The 21,302-nt window shown below is 43.7% G+C and overlaps 1 protein-coding gene across 3 annotated transcripts; it reads left to right on the top strand.

Annotated features, from left to right (window-relative positions):
* Nucleotides 1-7,746: 7,746 nt before the first annotated feature.
* Nucleotides 7,747-17,122, top strand: Ccna1 (cyclin A1). 3 transcript variants are annotated; one of them, XM_051176963.1, is made up of 9 exons: nt 7,747-7,895; nt 8,723-8,911; nt 11,906-12,152; nt 12,329-12,453; nt 12,937-13,088; nt 14,161-14,365; nt 15,259-15,372; nt 16,453-16,586; nt 16,862-17,122. In XM_051176963.1, the coding sequence occupies exons 2-9, from the start codon at nt 8,747-8,749 to the stop codon at nt 16,911-16,913; spliced, it is 1,194 nt and encodes a 397-aa protein (XP_051032920.1). In that variant the 5' UTR covers nt 7,747-7,895; nt 8,723-8,746; the 3' UTR covers nt 16,914-17,122. The 3 variants fall into 3 exon arrangements, with proteins under 3 accessions (XP_051032920.1, XP_051032918.1, XP_051032919.1); XM_051176961.1 differs by having other exon boundaries at nt 12,937-13,160; XM_051176962.1 differs by lacking the exon at nt 7,747-7,895 and adding an exon at nt 8,092-8,217 and having other exon boundaries at nt 12,937-13,160.
* Nucleotides 17,123-21,302: the final 4,180 nt, after the last annotated feature.

Here is a 21,302-nt window from a genome sequence, read left to right as displayed (position 1 = left end):
ACAACAGGAAAACGTAGATGAGAGAGCATGTTCAGTAAAGTGGTGGGGCATAGGCACACAAAAATCAGCAGCCTTTCTATATGTCAACAGCAAACTTTTTGGGAAAGTAAATAGGAAAAGTAACATATTTATAATACCTTCAAAACTTAAAAAAGTACCCAAGAGTCAATCTAGCCAAGGAAGTGGGAACTCTATACAACACAAATACAAGACACTCAAATTGAAAGACAGATCTTCCTTTCTCCTGGGTTGGCAGACTTAACATTCTGAAAATGGCTTTGTGACTAAGATAATCTGCAGATTCAGTGCAATCTCTGTCAAAATTTCAATGGCATTCTTCATAAAACCAGAAAAAAAATCAAAACAAAACTAAAATTTTCATGAAAATACAAAAGACCCTGGAAAGCTGAAGCAACCCTAGGTTGAAATAGGAAATAATAAATAGAAATAAATAATAAATAGAAATAAGGTGATGTCATCAAAACATCCGACCTCAAATTATACCACAGAGATATAATGACAAAAGTGCAGGTACATAAAAGGACATATAGATCACTAAAACAGAATACAGGACTTAGAAATAACCATACACAGGTATGGCCACCAAATATTTGACAAGGTTGTAAAAAGCATACACTGGATGAAAGATAGGCTACTCAACAGTGCTGGCAAAATTGTATATCCACCTGCAAAAAAATAAATATATATTGATATATTCTCAACCTGTACAAAGATCAATTGAAAACTGATTGAAGCTCTTAACTTAAGATGGGGATTAATATCTAGATTATATGAAGGACTGTGAGAATTATACACACACAAAACAGAATATCAATCAATAAATGGACAAATAAACTGAACAGGCAGTTCTCAGAAGAAGAAAGAGAAATGGACACTAAGCATTAAAAAGTGTTCAACCCCTTGACACAACTTGACACATGAACATGTCACTATAAAACTATACCCTTTCCTCTCTTGCTTGTAACCAGGATCTCACATCAATATCATAAAATAAAACACTGTAGATACATTTTTACATTTCCAAATGATTTATATGTTCAAAGACTTTTAAAATTCATTAAAATTCTTAACTATGGGTGTCTCCAAACGGAGCCAAATTCTTTCTTTCTCAGAGAGGAAAGAACCAGTGCAAAATCACAACTGTATCAAAGCAAAATCAAAATTCAACAAAGGAAAAAACTCTGTAACCAGGGACTCACTCATTATCTGGTTCCAAGGGCTTGGACAACTCCCCTTCTCTGCCTCTGTCATGCACAATACACAGCTTATCTAAGTATGCTTAGGCTAGCTCCACGTTGAACCTGCCACTGTCCTTGATGCTCATCCCATGGTTCTGGTTCTCTAATAGGCTGAAGCCTTCACTGCAACTGAGGCTGCACCTTCACCAGTGGACTCTTTAGACCTCTTTGGAGATTCTAATCCTGCCTCATGGAGATAAGTATAAACTTCTCTCCATGACCTTTGATCTTTAGCCTTCATTATGCTAAAGTCAGTACCACGTCATTTGCCAAGCCCCGCTCCCAGCTTTGAGGTTCAGGCTTGCTCCCGCACTTGATGGGATCACACTGTATGTGAGCTGACCCCGAGGAAGTGCCACTCCTAGGAGATTTCAACTCAAGGATGCTGACATCTCAGTAATCACAGCTAACTTTTCAGCTGCAGCTAGCTAGCATCTATTGTCCTGGTAAAGTAAAGCCTTCACTCCCAGACTCTTAAAATATCTCATGAATTGCCCTGGTAGTGTCTTTGGGGGACTCTGGAATTTCCAAGCCAGGATTCCATCATTCCATCCTCTTAGTTTCCTCATCATTATTTTCCAAACTCCCAAAGATTTGGAGAAGCTTGGAGCACTTGATGGCTTGTCAAGACAAAACCTCCAAAAGTTTCCCACAATCCTTCCCTCAAAACAATATGGTCAATCTATCATAGAAAGACCCCACTCTCTGGTACTAATTTGTGTCTTGGTTGTCTTTCTGTGACTGTGATCTGATGGGAGATGTCATTCTGTAAATATTTGGGGCTGAACTGCTTGTAACAAAATGGCACCACAACGTGGACCAGAGAACTTTCACTTAACACTTGACAAAAGCTTAAAAAGGGGTTTTAGAAATAAAAAAACAGAGACAAGCAAGGCTTCTTAGTAACAACATTTTTCCAGATGGGACTTTGTTTTGCCAGAGACAAGCAAAATTTGCCCAGCTCCTTTAAGGGAGATTTCCAGGCTCATCATAATTAGCAAAAAAATTGCTCGGCTTTTAAGAAGACTGCTAACAATTCAATGGTGTGTATGAGCAGCTGGAGAGAGTAACATTTAATTCCAGCACTCAGGATCTCTGTGAACCTGGTATACAGAATTAATTCCAGGACAGATAAAAGTTACACAGAGAAACCCTGTCTCAACAAATAAAAACTAAAAATAAAAATAAAATAGAGTAATAAAAAAGCCACATAAAGATGGAAATCAAAAAAAAATATTCTGGATACTGTATATTATTATATTGTCTTTAAATTGTTTGACTGCTGAGGAAATAGCAACAGCTGTTAAAAACAAATGCTGCTGGATTAATCCAATTTATATATTTTAAAAATACTTTAACTTCAAAATTTAAGTCTAAGAACAGGTTACTGGGGAAAAGGATTTCTATCTGTGTTTCCACTGAAAATAAAAAGCTGTGGATTCCTTCCAGACTAACATGGTTTGATCAAGTCAGACCCCCTGAAACAATGTCCCAGGTGATCCACCATTCAAAACAGCTTGGACAAGGCAGCCTTGCAGACCACTGCAGCCAGGATTTCTGCATCTTCTTAGGATCCCCATGATAGCACCTACCAGCAGGAAGCAGTTTAGAAAGAAAGACGCCCGAATTCCCAAATATTGTTTATAAATGATTGTTTTCATTTATATGGGGTTGGTTTAAATTGTTAATGACCACAACCAATCTCTTTAAATGTAAAAAGGGGATTATGGTATAGATATGAACACTTTGTTTTGGAATGGATTTAAGGTCAATTTTGTGATATGTATATTTCTTCACTTGTTTAGGTATTGTGCTTATATAGCTCATTTAGAAATGTATAATTTAATACAGATTATAGATAATTACCTATAGTAGTCAAAACTTAAAGTTAAATTAGGTTATCAAGATATACAGAGATGTATTTGAGAGGAATAGGCATTCTTCAAACCTTTCAAAGACGTACAGAATATGGCATTTAAAATGGTTTAGGGTTTTTCTTAACAGTGAGACATAACTGGTCCTGGAAACACCATCCACATTAGAAAGGAATCTAGATATTGAAGAAACTTGTTATGGAGTTTGCTTTCAATATTAAGACTAGCTGTTTGGGCAAGCTACTGCTCTTGTCTGGACTATTTGACTTTATGATGTATAAACTGGACATACATGACCCACAGGAAAGTGACTACTGATTCAAGATGACATTGCTACAGAGTTCCTGCTTCATGGAAGAGTCTGCCAGACATTCTACAGGACATAGAAAAACGTGACTGACAAACTGCCAATACAGGTGAACAGTTTAAAGTTTCCTGCTTTGCTGAAGAGTCTGCCAGACACACTATGGCCTATAGGCTGAAGACGAAACATTACAGAAAAACTTTGGGTGACCAACCAGGCAAGTTGTCTCTGTCATTTCTAGAGTTTATATATTATCCTTCTGTGGTCTTTGAGGAAGTTGAAGACAGGTAGTTTTAGTTTTCCTTAGTTAGGATTAAAGATAAGTTACATATAGGACTTTAGACACACAAAGATAGAATAGATGATGAAATCTTTCTTTAAATCTTCTAAATGTTAATGGACTAAATATCATTAACTGGGTTTTTATTTGATAACTGTTTTTGTTATGTTAAGGTTAAAACCCTTCTTTTATTTTAGATAGAAAAGAGGAGATGATGGGAGATGTCAGTCTGTAAATATGTTTCTCATATCGGTTAATGAATAAAGCACTGTTGGCCAATAGGAAAGCAAGATAGGCAGGACTAGGAGACTAGGAGGAAAGAGGAAAAAGTAGGGAGGTTCAACATGTAGGACCAAGAGAGAACTCCAGACCCTCTCTCCGGTAAGATAAGACCATGTGGAAACACTTAGATTAATAGAAATGGGTTAATATTTAAGATAGAGATAGCCAATAAGAAATGCTAGTAACAGGCCAACAGCTTTATATCTATACAGCGTCTCTGTGTGTTATTTGGGGCTGGCGCAGCTGTGGGACCAGGCCAGCAGGAAAACATACTCATAACAGTGATCCAAAATCAAACAAAGCCAAGTTGAGAAGGAAAGGGTTTACATTTCTTCTTATACTTCCATGTCACAGTTCATCATGGAGCAAAGTCAGGGCAGGTACTTGGAGGAAGGGACTGAAGCAGAGGACATGGAGAAAAGTTACTTGCTGGCTTGCTGCTGTACTCACAGCCACCTCTGTTATACCTCCCAGGACCACTACCAGGGTGGTACTGCCCATCGCTCTGGGCCTTTTTCCATCAACTAGCATCAATGATGCTACACAGATGTGCCCAGTTGAGGTTTCCTCTTCCTAGGTGTCTCTAGTTTGTGTGCAGTTAACAAATGTAACTAGAAGAACATCCTTTGATACCAGGGAAATGCAAAGCAAAACCACTCTTTGAGGGACTGGATCTCACCTCAGGTAGAGATGCCATTACCCAGAAATCAGATGACAATGACAAATGCAATTTTAGGTGTGCGGAGAGGAGACTCATTCAGTTCTGGTGCAACCACCATGGAAATCAGGATGGAGTTTTATTAGAAAACACTGAGAATAAAATCACCATATGATTCAGCTGCAGTGGTTGTATACCCAAAGGGCTCTATATCCTAGCACAGAGATGCTGGGACATGCATGTTCACTGCTAACCTGTTCAAGGAGGCAAATGAGTCAGTCTATGTGTCCATCAACCCATGAATGACTAATGGGAATATGGCACTATGTCCTGATTTTATTTATCTGTTTAAGAAGAGAAATTAGGAAGATGGATGGATCTGGAAATTATTATAAGTGAGGCAACATGGGGTCAGAAAACACATTGTAATTCTCCCTTATATGTGAATCTTAGGGGTGTGTGTGTGTGTGTGTGTGTGTGTGTGTGTGTGTGTATACTATAGGGAGGGCAGCAGAGATAGCGCATTGGTTAAGAGCACTGAACATTCTTACAGAGGATCCAGCTTTGATTCCCAACACCCACATAATAGCTCACGACTGCCTGTAACTCTTTCTCTAGTTGGTTTGATAGCCTCTTTTGGCTTCTGTGGCCACCTAGCATGCACATGGCACATATACATACATACATACATACATACATGATGGCAAAAACAAAATCTCACATGCATAAAAATAAAATCTCTTTTTTTTTCCTTAAAGACACAAGGGGGGCAAAAAAGATGGGATTTTTTTTTGAGGAAGGGGCAGAGATAGAATACATGTGACATGACTAGAGAAAAGGGGGTTCTTGGGGGGAGCAAAAGATGAAAGTGGGAAACTTGGAGAGAGGAAGGAAGAGCAGGCAGGAAGACCAACAAAAAAGGACTTACTATGAAACTGCCAGAATGGAATCCGTTACTTTGTAAGATAAAGAGGTTATAGTTGGTATTTAAGTACTGCTAAACATCATAGAGATCAAATAAAATTGCATGTATAATTAAGTAGGTTCTTTGTTCTTAATATATTGCCAAATACACAAAGCATATAAAGCATGGGGGATTTTAAGAGCTATTTGAGTTCTAGTCCTAATATTGCTATGAAATCCTGCAGTCTATTAGCATTCTCTATAGAGGAACAGAACCAATAGAATATATATATATATATATATATATATATATATATATATACACACATAATATATATATATATATATATATATATATATATATATATCAGAATGGCTTACTCAGTAGGGCTTAGGTTTTCCCCAAGGCTTCCTGCACACTGAGTCTGTGAACCCTGCTCTGCCCATGAAGCCAGGAGCCTCAACAGTCCCACTCCCATACTGAAGGCCTGGGAGAATGCTGCAAAATCACTGCTCTTCAATCCACATTAGGTTCAAGAAGCTGGGTCCTGATGTGGGGGAAGGGAGTCCAGCAGGAGCAGCAGGAGCACAGACACACAGGTCATCATCTGGAAGCCAGGCCGGCAGCCCTGCTCCTTCCAGGGTGTTTTTTTTTTTTTTTTTTTTTTTTTTTTTACATTTATTGTGTGTGTGTGTGTGTGTGTGTGTGTGTGTGTGCATGGTAGTACTTCCTGGAAATGCCCTTACTGTTATGGGTGGAACTAACTTCTCTCTAGTTGGACTTGGTTCACTCCACAGAACAGAAGTCCAGTTACAGAGCTATGAAAAAGTAACCATCATTGAGGGGACTCCATCTATGAGGCTATGGGGAGGTCATCGTCCATGCTGTAGTAATGATTCAATGGCGTGGCTAATTGGAGGTCACTCATGCTCCTGTGCATACGCTGAATAAACTCACTGTTTCACAGAGCTACACTGGTCTACCATTGGTGACTACCTGGGGGAAGCAACCTCCCTCCCTGTTTGACATCAGATCAAAAGAGACACAGACAGTTCAAGCCTCCAGAACAAATCTTGTTCCCTCCCAAGCCACTCTGACTCCTGTCTTGTTGGGACTTGCTGCCAGGCTCTAGAGGGAGTTAGCTGAGACCTTCAGCCACTCCAGGAAATCACAACAGCGATTTTGCTTTCTGGAAGATTTCCAGGAAGCCACAGAGGCCATGTGCCTTCACAAGGCAGAGCACCTTGCAAAGCAGCTCCTTTGGTACTGGTTGGCTTGAAACATCTGTAGCAGCGATCAAGCCTTCCTGGACCCTGTATGATGTCATACTAAACAAAGAATTTTTTTTTTTTTTCACTTCTCCGTCCAGTGAAGATTGCTGGAATCCCTTGCAAAGTCGTCTTCACTTGAGTGCACACTTTCCCTGGAGTCTTCTGCTTTGGTTGAGACCTTCACATCAGCTAACCCTTTCTCTGATGAACACAGCAGTTACTACACTTAGACACCTTTGCTTATTAAACTTTGAATGCCTTTCAAATAAAGTTAACGAATTCAGTTTGCTGGTTGCCTGTCGCCTCCGCGGGCTCAAGATTCAAGAATTGCCTTGATTTTTTTCAGACCCCTCTTTCTGGTTGTACCCCCACCCGCACCCCAACCCCAGGCTTGGGACTTTCCCTTCACACGAGGCCAGGTCACTGGCCCAATGATCCCAGCTCGGAATCTCTCCTTGTGACCCCTCAACATCCAAGGCCCAGCACCTCTCCGCGTTCCTTCCTCTTCCCGGTGCTACCGGGTGCCCATGGGGAAGATCTCTCCCGGGTACCTGGGGCACGGAGAATTACCCTAGAGCCCCCAATCTCTCCCAGTTCTCCTTGCCACACTTGGGGCACCTGGCCATCCTGGTGGGTAGAAATGTGGCTCAGTCCGCCACCGCCCAGGGTCGGGAGCTCCCAGGGCAGGCGCCCTGGAGAAGGAGGTGAGGAAGGGGAGCGAGCCGCGCCCTCGGGCCGACTTGGAGGGCGCCGCGGCCGCAGCCCGAGGGCCCCGCGTCGCTCTCCCGAGCCAGGGTTCTCGGGAGCAGGCCGCGCAGGAGACGTTGGCGGGAGGGGTTCGTGGCTGTTGGGGGAACCGGCTCCTGGGGAACAGTCCCTTCCAGGGTGGGCACCGTGGGCAGGCCGCCGTCCGCCCTCGCTGGGGACGCCGGCCAGAGGGGCGCGAGTGGCGACGTGCAGTGCGCCCGGTACGCCCAACTTTGCGGCTCAGGAGCCCGGGGTTGCGCGGTTGGCTGTGCCCCGTAGCGCCCCGGGGGCCGAGCATCAGCCGGAGGCGCTGCAGGTGAGCGGTCGCCAGGGCGATGAGGACCCAGGCGCACGCCCGCCGCGGTTGGCATGGAAGCGGCTCCAGGGGCCCGGGCTGGTCGCTGATTGGCTGGTTCAACAGACGCGGCTGGGTCGAAAGTGCTCAGTGGCGAGCGCAGCAGCCCTAGCCGCTGGTGCAGGCGCCCCTGGAATCTCTCCACTCCGGGTCCCCTCCCTTCACGCCAGGCCCCGCCCTCCCCGCCCCGGCCTGAATGCGCTGGCTAATCGCCTCAGAGGGAGAAGAACCTGAGAATCAGGGCCGGCTGGGGTTCCCAAGCAGGTTTGGGGGCCTTCCTCTGGTGAGAAGCACCTGCTTGTCACTTGGGAAGGGGAATCATTTGTCCGCAGTCAGAGTTCCTGGATTTAGTCTGAGATCAGGGAAGGTGGGGAGGAAAATCAGGGATCCTAGGCTTAGCACCTCCCTAACCCCCCACCCCCAAAATCAATGTGGGCTGAGAATCCCAATGTAGACAGTCTCTCTCTCTCTCTCTCTCTCTCTCTCTCTCTCTCTCTCTCTCTCTCTCTCTCTCTCTCTCTCTCTCTCTCTCTCTCTCTCTCTCTCATTGCGACCTTCAGCCTGGGGTCAGATTAAAGCCTATTCAACCACTGTTAGGTTGTGGGTTAGTTGCTGTGATACCTGCCGCTGTGGCAGGCTTCAGAACGCTGTCCTTAATGTTTGTTGGGAAGTTGAGAAATTGGTGGTGACTCCAGGGCTTGCAGTTCTTCCCTCCAGAGTTCTCTGCATTCCTGGATCCCCAGATTGAGAGGGTTGACTAACTGTGTCTCCTTCTCTTTCCTGGATAGCTGCAGGTTGTGGCTTGCTAGGCGATGCGTCGCCACAGCTCCAAGAGTGGAGTCGCTCTGCCTCCGGTGGGCCAAGGTCCTGAGGCTTGTCAAATGCTCACTCGAGCTCAGCTTGGCCAGGATCCCCCACAAAGAACCGTGCTAGGGGTGTTGACTGAAAATGAACAGTACAGGAGGACCTGTGGCCAGGTAATGACCCAGGAGCACCAGGAAAAAATGCAGTGGAGAAGGCCTCCCCATGGCAGTGTATGAGTGCCTCTGTGTGTGTGTGTGTGTGTGTGTGTGTGTGTGTGTGTGTGTGCGTGTGTGTGCGTGCGTGCATGCGTGTGTGTGTGTGTGTGTGTGTGTGTGTGTGTGTCCCATATCAAGGCAATAAATCTTAGGGACTGTTTGGGTTAGGCATATGTTAAGTGACAAGCTGCTCTGGGCGGAAAAGATGTGCAACTGAGCCAGGCCACCAGAAATCAACCAATGGAGACAGTGTGTTTACCAGGATATACTAGTTTCCTTTGTAAAAGAAAGGTGGCATACAGAGAAGACATCTCTACCACTACAGACAATGACACTGAAGACAGTAACACATGCAGAGGTTTAAATGCAGAGGAGAGATTTGAAACTGCAACAGTGACTTTTTGCGATAGAAAATAAAGTCTCCCTTAAGCCTGTTATTAGAGAAAGCCTTATAATGATGCCTTAATTCACTATTACAAGTCTGTGGAACTCAATGGTTACAAGAGTCCAGTCCAGCGGGTGGGTGGGTTTTAAAGGGGAGGTTGGAGACGGTTTACCCCTCCCACATGTTACAAAGAAGCTCATTCAGAAACCCCCTCATCTACTGCCTCTTAAAGTCCTCTGCTCTTGGGTCTGATGGGATCCATTGGTGGCAGGGATGCCCCAGATGATCCCTTTAATGCTCTAGGTCAAGCTGGGTGAAAATAGTTTTAACAAAGCTGGCATAGCAACATTTCACTTCTTTAAACTTACCATCTGCGACCTGAATTTATGAATTGAAAGTGCTGTTTGCACTGAATGTCCTTGTTTGAAATTCACACTCCGCTCTGGTGCTACCCGGTGTTACTGCTTGTTGTCCTCTTGACACCCCATTTCCCTACACCCTCCTCAGAGACCCACCTCCTGCCTGACTCCTCATTCTTTCTTGTTTGGTTTTGTATTTCCATTTGGTCTTTAAAGCAATTTAATTCCCTTATTACTATGTATGTACATGTGTACATGTATGATGTGTGTTTGTGAGCATACATGCAGCAGCATTCATGTAGAGGCTGGAGGAAAAGTTTGGAAGCTCCTCTGCTTCTGAGACTTGAACTCAGGTCACTGGCCTTGAGAGCAAGTGTCTTTACCCTCTAAGCCATCTTGTTGCCTCGACCCTTAATCGTCCATAGCCATGCTCCTTCAGAATAAAGAATAAGATAACTGTATCTTGATTTCCCAAAAGGATGCTTCAGCCAGAACCTTTGCTCTTCCTCCCAACTCCAGGGAATAGAGAGAGTCTAGCCCAAGCTGGCTTTGACCATAGCTCCAAATGGCTTTAAGTTCAGGACCCTCCTACCTCATCCTCTCTAGTGCTACAATTACATGTTTGTTCACTTTGAACCAGCAGCTAGAATCTTTACTGTTCCCCTGTACCATTCTTGTCCTGTTCTGTGACTGATGTGTTCCAGCTCCAGAACCCATGACCTCTTGGCTTTCAAGGTACCTCTCCAACAGCTCTTCTCTTTCTCGAATTTCTCTTTTCTCTGGATCATCTAAATGGATGTATGATAATATCTTCCTATTTCCAAACTTGTTCAGCGACACAGCTAGTTCTGTGCAACTACTGTCCCAGTTACTGCAACATTTATTGGAAACTGTCTATCTCAGTGGTATGGACATTCCACCAAGATGATAATGTGGCAATGACACCTTCTCTGTGGTATTCCTAGTGTCTAGAAGAGTGATGGGCTTGGCTAGACAAGCCTAGTGGGTTTGTTGACTGGCGTTTTCTGTTTCTGAGTCTTCTCCCACTCAGCTTTTTCTTCCTTGATATATTGACGTCTTTCACAGAAGTGGCCATTCTTCTTTCTTTGAAATCACTTATTCTTGCCTAGCTTAGGGAACAGTGCTCTTTCTAGATGTGTTATGCTACACATTGCCTCTCTTCTATCTCTTGCACACAGGCACACAGAGACAGATAGATAGGCAGACACAGTGCCAGACATTTAGGAAATACCCAGCAAATGCCTAGTAAAGAAAGAGTAGTGCACGTGCATGCATACACCATGCACACACACACACACACACACACAGCATAACTCGTCTCTTGGAAATTTTTTTCCCTACCATTTTATTAGAAATTGTTTTTCTTACTAAAGGTAAGTTTAATTTGAGTGATGGAAATAAATTGATGGAGTGACATATGAATTGGGAAGTGGTATCCAATAATAAGTACCAAGATTAAGTAAAAACAAAATGTTCACAGTTGATGGTGCCAGCATCCTAGACCTGGATCCTAGGCCTGCCCTGGCTGCCATACATGACTCTCCTTAGGTCACTGGTTGCCAGTGTTCACTATGACTGGGCCACTGTTGTTTCTGCTGTTCCCTCTGTAAGAATAAAGAAAAGAAGCAATTTGAGAATGATGCTATTATACAAAAATATTTTCACACCATTTTAGAGCATTTTGTAGCACAGGGTTCCAAAGCCATGATGTCTTCTCGAATAACCGGGCAAGAAATAGAAGCTTTATGGGCATTTGTAATGGAAAGTTGGGTATTTAAACAGAAGACTAGAGGGATTCAATAACTAAGGATCAAGGGTGATGCTGAGTTCTTGTAAAATACTACAGTGCTCTAAATGTAAAGGGCAATTTGCAGTTTCCCCTCAAATATTGTAACTAATCAGTTTTCTAAATATATTCCAGCTTTTTTTCCATAGTCGTAAATTCTGTTTAATACACATGTAATGAAGATGATGCATTTTAAGCAGAGTTTTTCCCATATGACAAATGCAAACAAAATGAAAAGGGAAGTCATGTTCAGAGATTCAGATGGAATTAGATGGCCAGAAAGTGAGAGAACTTGCTCCTGCTTTCCCAAGCTACTGGTTTGAGTGACATGGGCTCATGTGGCTCACAGTGGATGGTGACCCACAAGAGATGTAAGAGTTTTTTTTTGTTTTGTTTTTAAGGAGATCACAACAATACGATGTTTTTCTGGATCAGAAAATGTCTTCCCTGTGGCTGGAAAGAAAGTGCTCCCTGACCATGGGGTCAATGAGCCAGCCAAGCACGGATTTGATATCTACATGGATGAGCCTGAACAGCGGGACAGGGACAGCTGCCCAGGGAGAGAGGGGATAGTATTTGAGGATGTGTATGAAGTAGACACAAGCATGCTCAAGTCAGACCTCCACTTCCTCTTGGATTTCAACACAGGTAATGGTGCTCCCCTAGGGCCACTGGAGCCCTGTGCTCATAACCCTCGGCCATGTTCCAGTAGAGAGTAGCTGATGACAGGGAGTGCTGGCAGAGTTCGCAGCTTCCTGTGCAGGTGAGTGGATGTGATAAGCCTCAAATGAAATTACTTGCATGGCCACATTGCCCCTCTGCAGTTTCCCCAATGCTGGTCGACTCCAATGCCCATGCCCAGTCGGAGGAAGTGACAGATCTTGGTTCAGACGTGATTAATGTAACGGAATATGCTGAAGAGATTCATCGTTACCTCCGAGAAGCTGAAGTGAGTTTCTCAACCTCTGGTTCAATCTCTGGACACTAAGCACTGTGTTCATAGCACAGCTCCTGGCCATAGCCACTAGCAAACAACACCGATGTGAGATGTGAGATCTTTAAAACATAAGAAATCTATAGTAGAAAAGAAAGAAAGGAAGGGTCTGAGCCCAAGTACTTGGGATAAGGGACACCCAACCTGATGTCATAATGCTGAGTATCAAATACACCATGCTTTCGATATGGTTAAAATATCTGTGTTAAGTACTCAGGAATCACACGTACAATGTTTTCCCTTCTGTTTTATATCAGCTCATTACATGACAAAATCAGAACCTCACATTTCCTCCTTATTGTGTGATAAACATTTATTTGGCTGGGAATCAGAGTCCTCCTGGTCTCCGTTGCTGGGATCTCTTCACAGAATAAATAGGAATACTAGGGAGTGTCTTTGCTAGTGCATCCATTGAAGAACCACACTTTCCTCCACCAGGTAAGACACAGACCCAAGGCTCACTACATGAGGAAGCAGCCGGACATCACGGAAGGCATGCGCGCCATCCTGGTGGACTGGCTGGTGGAGGTTGGGGAAGAATATAAACTTCGCACTGAGACCCTGTACTTGGCTGTCAACTTCCTGGACAGGTTTCTTTCCTGCATGTCTGTTCTGAGAGGGAAATTGCAACTTGTCGGGACAGCAGCTATCCTCCTGGCTTCGTAAGCGTTCTTTCAGCTTGTGAAATGCCACCTGTTAAAACACTCCATTTATCCCCCTCCCTTTACCGAAGGAATGTAGGGCTTGCAATTAAGATGATCTGTATCTACTCTTTCAATAAGAGACTGGGACCTTTACAAACTGAGAAAGGGAATCTTGCCCACACACTTATTCTTCAGTTCGGATGCTTGAAATTTGTAGAAAGGGGTTCATTGTCATGGTTGAAGAAGCCATGGGCTCAGATTTCAGATCTGATTTTGGCTGTTCCGCACTGCAGTCTCTTGGCTGAATTTCAGTACAAGCAAAGATCCTATTTGGAGAGGTTTAGGTTTCATAAGCACTGTGGCACTGATCTGGCAAAAGCCCTGAATAATAAAGCTTGTTCATTTCGTTCCGAGGGTGACTGATTTAGTTGGTTCCTGTCCCTTTCAGCCTCCTGACAACACCTCATTAGTAGGGAAGGAGGGCTCAATCGGCTTAAGTGAACTGTTGCTGAATGGTAGTTTCTGCTCTTCCAGCCTCCTGAAAGAAAGCAGAGCAAATGCAGAAGGAAAAGAATGATAATAATGAATTATATTGTTATTTTTCTCTTGGCCACTCAGCATGATTTGCTAACTAATGAAGTTGAATATGATCTTCAAACAAACAAATCGAAAGCTGTGGGATTTTTTTTTCTGTTGTTGGGTTTAATCTTAACATTCTTTATCACAAAGTGACCCAATATCTATTCAATCAACAGAGATCCAGCAGGAGTTTCTGTCCTTTAGACTTCACAGGCCACAATCTGCCAGTACTCCCAGCCTTAGTGTAACATGTCCTTGTAGTACTCTCTTTCTGGGGCCTAGAAAAAGCTCCCCGTATGTTTATAGCTCCACACAGCTCTGTGACAGTTCTGTGGAAATGGGAGCATAAAGTGAAAGAGGCTGCAAGGCCATCCAAGAGAACGGGAACTAGCACTAAGTGCTCCAAACTTCCCCCCTGCTAATTCTTTGCTTTCCCCAGGAAATACGAAGAGATATACCCTCCCGATGTGGACGAATTTGTCTACATCACAGACGACACGTACACTAAGCGACAGCTCCTAAGGATGGAGCATCTGCTATTGAAAGTTCTAGCATTTGATTTGACTGTTCCAACCACCAACCAGTTTCTCCTTCAGTACTTAAGGCGGCAAGGAGTGTGCATCAGAACTGAGAACCTGGCCAAGGTATGCCGCAGGACTACCAGGGACATCCGGTGCTGAGGAGGCTGAACAGCCACCTTTTCCCTTTTTCAGCCATCCTCCATTTCTGCCTCCTAGTTTTCCATCTTTGTAGAGATGAGAACTTTAAGAATGTGACACCTGTTCATAGACATCACTGTTGACAACTTTGGCAGGTCACATTTACCAAACTCCTAAGTTTTGAAGCAGTTTAAGCTTGGTGACTCTTCCCTTGAGAGATCCAGACAATAGGCAAGCAGTGCCTTTTAATTTGGGAGACAAGTGAATGAGGATTGTATTCTGACTCATTAACTAATGAAGCATTGAGAAGTTTGCGGCCATTTTGACTTAGAGACATTTGGTTGAAATTATTAACATTCTGGTTTGGTCGATGAGCTTGCCAGTCACTTGGTACAGGATATCTATGATACACATGCTATGCAAAGAGTAATAAGGAAGAACACACCAAATTCCCCAGCATTCTTCACCTCACATGTCTCCAATGGCACTGATGGAGCTTGAGAGCTGTATCAATTTGCCAAATGATTAATGTGGCTATGTCTTTGCCTTCTGACTGACAGCCTCTTCTAATCCATGTTGAGGTCAACACTCCCATAAGAAAAGAAAAGTAGCCTATCTTATATGCTATATGAGTCAGCTAGAGGGTTGGAACATCACCGCAACACAAACATTAATCTGTCAAAGGACAGTCAGAGAAAGTACTAAACTAGGAACTATGCCTGGCTTGAGTTTGGGGCTCATCACTAGGTTCTGGTGGAATGTAAGTAAAAATGGCACCATTCGATGATTCCAGCAATTCTAGGTTTACTGACAATTATGGTTAGATTTGACCTTGCTCAAATTCCTGACCCCACTTAGATTTTCTCTCTTGTGCTTAGTATGTTGCAGAACTGAGCCTTCTTGAAGCTGACCCATTCTTGAAATATCTTCCTTCCTTGGTAGCCGCAGCAGCTTACTGCCTGGCAAACTACATCGTAAACAGGCACTTCTGGGTAATGTTCTTTCTTCCTCCCAGGTGGAATAAATTCACAGCTCACACAAAATTTTCAAGGTTCAGAATGGGCACACCTCTTATGAGGACAAGTTAGTTTCATGCTAACTGGTTACCAAGACAACAGACCACAGCCCATTCCTCACTAATCCAGACCGGTTGTCATGGCATTGACTCCATGGCTTTACTCTGTGGGAAGAAGGGAAGGCATGGAGTCAAGGAGATTACAGAAAGGCCTGGAAATCTCAGTGCCTACCAATATGCACAGAGGACCCTTGAGGTTCAGCCATTGGTCGTGTCTATCAAAAGTCAACCCTAGACAGTTGAAGTGGTGCACACCTAGAATACAAGCACCTCTGAGGTGGAGGCAGGGGGATTGTGAGTTTAAGGTCAGTCTGGGCCACAGAGGGAGACCATCTCAATAAAATGAATATTATTAGCATTCATCTTCTGTAACAAAAAAACCTCCCAAGTTCAGAAAAGACCGCTAGCGGCCCAGACAGCATGTCAGTTAGTGTTTCTTGCCTTAGAAGATGGGGGAGATGAAAAACAGACCCCTACTTTTTGTTCTGAAGTCTCTCTGGACTGCAAAAAGAAGTGTGCTATCTACTCTTATTTTTGTATGCTACTAAATAAATATTTAAAAATGTATTTGTGTGAGTGTATGTGAGAGAGACAGGGAGGGTGGGAGATTAGGGAGGGGAGGGAGGAGAGAAAAAGAAAGAGAGAGGAGTGGAGGTCAGAGAAGGGCTTTCAGGGGGTCAGTTTTCTCTTTACACAAGGGTCATCTTTTGACCAGGAATCTCTCATATTCTATGCAAATTCCTTAAGAACCAGTGAAAGCCCCGCCCCTGAAGGAACAAGAATAGTGATCTACCCCACACTAAGGGTTATGACTTTAGGCTGGAGCAAACTTGGCTGTTTTGTTAACTAGGCTAAGGTTTCTAAAGAGGTTAAAGACCCCTTTAGATCCACATGCACACTCACCAAGGCCTTCCCTTCACTTCCTAATCAGTTACATTCAGATTTCTAACCTCTTACAAAGTTACGTGAAACAAAATTTTCCTATTGTTTCAACTAGCCAGAAACACTTGCTGCTTTTACGGGCTATTCATTAAGTGAAATTGTACCTTGTCTGAGTGAGCTGCATAAAGCCTGCCTCAGTATACCCCATCGACCTCAGCAAGCAATCAGGGAGAAGTACAAGACTTCAAAGTAAGTTGTGGCACTCTCCCCTCCTGGCTTTGTGGGTTGCTGTGGAGTCGGAATTAAAAACAGAATAAATTCTAACCTCTGTTAGGCTGGAAAACAAGATTGCTTACTAAATCAAGGAAAGGAATTTAGAAAGATCCAGGTTCACATTTTGCCAGCATTTAGCAGTTACAGTTAACTGGCTTCCTTCTGACCCTGGAGACTACTGGAGACTTTCCGTAGCCTAACTGGCATCCTTGACTCTGGGCTGACCTTGGCTTGCCCTGCTCTCATTTCAGGTACCTGCACGTGTCCCTCATGGAGCCGCCTGTGGTTCTTCCTCTGCAGTGAGTGGCAGAGCTGAAGTCACCTCCAGAACACAGCGGCCACCTCAGCAGGCTCTCTCTGAATCTTTTCAGGCTTCTTCAAATTGGGTCAACTAATGTCAGCTGTAGATGACATCTTGAAGATGTCAACGTTAGGTTCTCTTAGACTTTAGTAGTTTATAATTTATATAGATATAGACAAGCATTTCAAACAAAATAAACACTTGCAGTATAGCCATGTGTTAGGCCTGTTTACTGGTTGGCATGGCTGATGCTCATGCCTGGACTCTCAGTTGTGAGTTGTACACATGTACGTCATGGCTGTTTCCACACTAGTCCAAGCTTATTGTATAAGCGTCACATGCTTTGATGAAGAAGCACTTTGAGACAGCCAAGCTTTTCTTACCTTGTGAGGCTCTCTGTAGAGTGCTGAAAGGAAGAAGGGAAGGACCAGCTGAGATGGATGGATGATGGGAGATGAGTTGCTGCTATATGTCCTACCTTCCCTCTGCAGCCCTAGTCAGTACGGCTAATAGACATCCAAGAATCTCTCGGGTTCAAGCATCTTTTGGGGGTGGCACAATATCAGATCTATTCTCACCCAGAGGTATCATGCCCTTCAATAAAGGACTGCCATTATGTCTCCTCATCTTGGATTCTGGTAAGCATCAGGCATGAATTTCAATCACAGAAGGTACTTTAGGAAATAGAAAATGCAAACTTCAGCACCGAATGACGCTTTTTGGTAATGAATCCAACACCTCTATATTTCCCCCAGGAGAAATCCTAAACTTTGCTTGGGGTAGGGGGGTGAGAATGAAAATGAATGAATTTTTACAGCTGCCTTCTTACTGTCAGCCTCTTACTGGCTGCTGCCCACAGTCAAGCACATCCACAAGTGTGCTTTACTGGCCTCAGTCTAATCGAGTTGACAGTCAAGGGTAACGATTGCACTTAACATGGCTGAGATGGCCCAGTTCCCAGAGGCTACTTTTCAACATGCACAGATGAGAGTCTAAACTGGGGGAGTAAAAGTGAGACAAAGGAGCAGTCTTTCTAACACAGAAAGAAAAAAGAAAATGAATTTGGTCTCAAGGCTGTGTGGAGCTCGCTGGAGACTGGATTAACTTTAAAGATTAGTATCATGTACCAGTGAGATTTAGGACACATAGGAGCCTTCCGGGTTGTATGCCCCTGCTCTGAGGAGAGATGTCTGTCCCTGGACCATCACTCCAGAAGGTTCTACAGGGGAAATACAGGGAATGATATGCCTCTTAGATACTATTTATATAGGAAAGACTAGTTTCAGGGAGGTTTTGGGAAAAAAATTGAGAGTTTATGAAATTCACTACAAATTATAGATTTTTAAAGCACTAGTGAAATTTCATATAGCCCAAAAACAAAACAAAACAACAAAATAAAACAAACCAAACACATTAGATAGACCTACAAAATTGTTGAAGAATAAAGACACCGTATTGGGCATTTTAGGAAGGCTTTTTGATGCTCACCAGCTACTGAAAATGGTAGTGCTGATGTAAGTTTTCTGGCCTGTCAGGTCCCGCCAGCCTTGAGCCCCAAATAAATACACAGACATTATACTATTATGAAACTGTTGGCGCATGGTTTGGGATTCTTATTGGCTAGCTCTGTCTTAATTATATCTACTAATCTATGTATTTCTACATGAGTTTATCTATCCTCCCAGGCTCTACATGGCAACTCCGAGATCTGCCTATGTTTCCCAGAATTATCCTCATCTCCTAGCCCTACCCATACTTCCTGCCTGGCCAGTCAGCCAATCAGTGTTTTATTCATCAACCAATAAGAGAAACATATACAGAAGGATAACCCCCATCAGGGTAGTCATTCTCAAGGGATCACCCTTTCAAGTCTTGATGAGGAAACCAACGTATCCCAAAGCATTTTGGTATTTAGGACATAGTCTCAGAGGCAGGACCTGCACCTGAATTAAATTCTCTGCACCAAGGATCGGTTAGCTTCATTGCCTAGTCTTGACATGGCTGTTCTCCCTTCTCTGTGAGTAGATGCTGAATTCCCCACCCACCTCACAGTGTGACCGGCACGTTGACTGTCCTTCTCTGTGGGGCTGTGGGAGATGGCAGTGGCAGCTGATTCTGACTTTTGCTGTTTCTGCCCCTTTCAAGATTTAAAACTCGAGATACTCTTCCAGGGGCTGCTTCTTTCAACTTTGCCTGTGTGCATTGCTGGCCACTTCCTCCCCATGGTGTGTATGTCCTGAGTTGGAGTTGGGCATACTAACATTGAGGACCCATGGAGATCCAAACATGGTAGGTTTTCTTGACAGGCACATTCTTGCTTTAGGATGCATTGCTTCAAACAGAGGTTCTTGCAGAAATAGGGCACCCATTTGAATCATTCTGCAAAGGATTTTTTTTTCTAAATATGGATACAAAATATTGTTTGAGTGTAGGCCACATAGCCACACTGCAGGACACAGGGGCCTGAAGACATACCTTTCCCCTTTGCTGTAAGCAGTTTATACACACCACATTTCTATTCCTGCACACACACCCACTGATTGCAAAGAACAGGTCCTCGGCTCTGACTTCCTTTTCTTATTTCTCTGTTGTGTCCCTGAAATACTTTATTTAAAAATAGCAGTAGAGTTGTCACCTGTGTGCCTCCCACCCAGCTTGTGTGTGAGCAGCAGTTATCTGCAAGCCTTTCCTGTTATACCAGACTTTTCATTTGTTGAAATCTGCAGTGGTCAGATCCTTGCATGGATTCTGCCTTGGACGTAAATAAAAATCTTACGATTTTGCATAATCATATGAGCATACAGCATAGATAGATCTATGATTGACAAATACATGACTTACCTATTCACCTTATTTTTCATTATGCTTTTACCCATCCAATACTGTCCACCATTTTCAGACTAGGGGACTGCTCTGTGCAGGGCTGAGGGTATAGCAATGATGCCCCTATCTGCCTCTCTAGGCTTTCTGGCCTGTCATTTCAGATTCACACACACACACACACACACACACACACACACACACACACACACACTCAAGGAAGTTGGGCATAACTATAAGTGGAGAGGTCCTTGGCAAAGTGGGACTCCTAAGAGAATGACAGGGACCACATTTGTTTTGTGTTTATCAGGAGTGAAGTTCAAGATGGGTTGGATTATCCACATAGTTTCTTTTCTAGCACACTTCTTGCCCTTCATGTGTTCTGTATGGAACCATGAGTGCAGTATACACTCTTTGGCTAGAGTGCCCCAGCCACTACCACCTACAGGCTTTCTGATGCATGTGCCCTAACTGTGAGGCAGGCGTGCCAGGGGTACAGAGGCGCTCCTTAGGGCCCAGAGCTATGAGCCCATGTAGCTCCAGGGAGAGCATGGCGTGTGAGATAATAGGTTAGTTAGGGTTTCTATTGCTGTGAAGAGACACATGACCAAGGCAACTCTTATAAAGGAAAATGTTTAATTGGAACTGGCTTACAGTTTCAGAGGTTAGTCCGTTATCATCATGGTGAGGAGCAAGACGGCATCCAGGCAGACATGGTGCTGGAGATGGAATTGGAGGAAGAGATTGGATCTGACTTGGGCTTTCAAAACCCCAAAGCCCACCTCCAGTGACACGCTTACTCCAACAAGCCACACCCCCTAATCCTTCCAATCCTATCAAAGAGTTCCCTGGTGACTAAGCATTCAACTATATAAGCATACGAGGGGCATTCTTATTCAAACCACCACAGCAAGTCTCTAAAGATACATTTTCACTCTGACAGTATTTTTTCTCTTTCTGTCTTGAGGGGTGTAAATGAACTTGGGCAGTTTCTACTATGTATTTTATGAATGACTGTTAGGCTTGACAAGTGATTTTGACAAACAGAATGGTCAATGCTCAGCTAGCCAGATTAATGATAAGGGGTGGTCAGAAGGACAAAGTATGTATGGAGGACAGGGTAAGTGGCCAGGAAGTCTTTGGAAACTGAGTCAAAACAAGAGTCTGTGAATACAATGTCCCTCAAGAATTAAAGTTTTCCAAGGCAGGTTACTTAACCAGATGAATTCATGGGTCCTGGCACCTGGCACTGGCATGGCTGGGTGGTGGTACAACTGTACACTGCATTCATCTCCATAACTGTCTTCCATCAATTCTGCCTGCTAAGCATGCCAGCGGATTACTTATACCTATCAAACTGCTATTTATTATCTGCACCAAATTGTTTGCTCCTTAAAAACTTGATTGCCTTGCTAACTGGTGGGAGAGAAAGCCATTTTATTGCTGGAAGTACAAGTAGTTACTGGCTGTTTGCCTGTGGTTTCAGCTGGGTTTAGCCCTCATATTGACCTCAACTTTTCTGAAATATCTAGCATGGCCTATGGGAACAAGGAGTTGTATCAATCACTCAT

This window comes from Phodopus roborovskii, unplaced genomic scaffold (assembly GCF_943737965.1).
Source record: "Phodopus roborovskii unplaced genomic scaffold, PHOROB, whole genome shotgun sequence".
Lineage (NCBI taxonomy): Eukaryota > Metazoa > Chordata > Mammalia > Rodentia > Cricetidae > Phodopus > Phodopus roborovskii.
Note: the sequence above shows the minus strand (reverse complement) of the source record. Positions and strands in the feature narration are given on the sequence as shown.

What these genes read in the sequence shown, in the direction of transcription:
- Ccna1 (XM_051176961.1), top strand. Translation starts at nt 8,747, where the DNA reads ATGCGTCGCCACAGCTCCAAGAGTGGAGTCGCTCTGCCTCCGGTGGGC. An exon ending in GCAGCTATCCTCCTGGCTTC is followed by an intron (nt 13,161 to 14,160) that starts GTAAGCGTTCTT and finishes TGCTTTCCCCAG; the next exon opens with GAAATACGAAGAGATATACC. An exon ending in TCGTAAACAGGCACTTCTGG is followed by an intron (nt 15,373 to 16,452) that starts GTAATGTTCTTT and finishes TGTTTCAACTAG; the next exon opens with CCAGAAACACTTGCTGCTTT.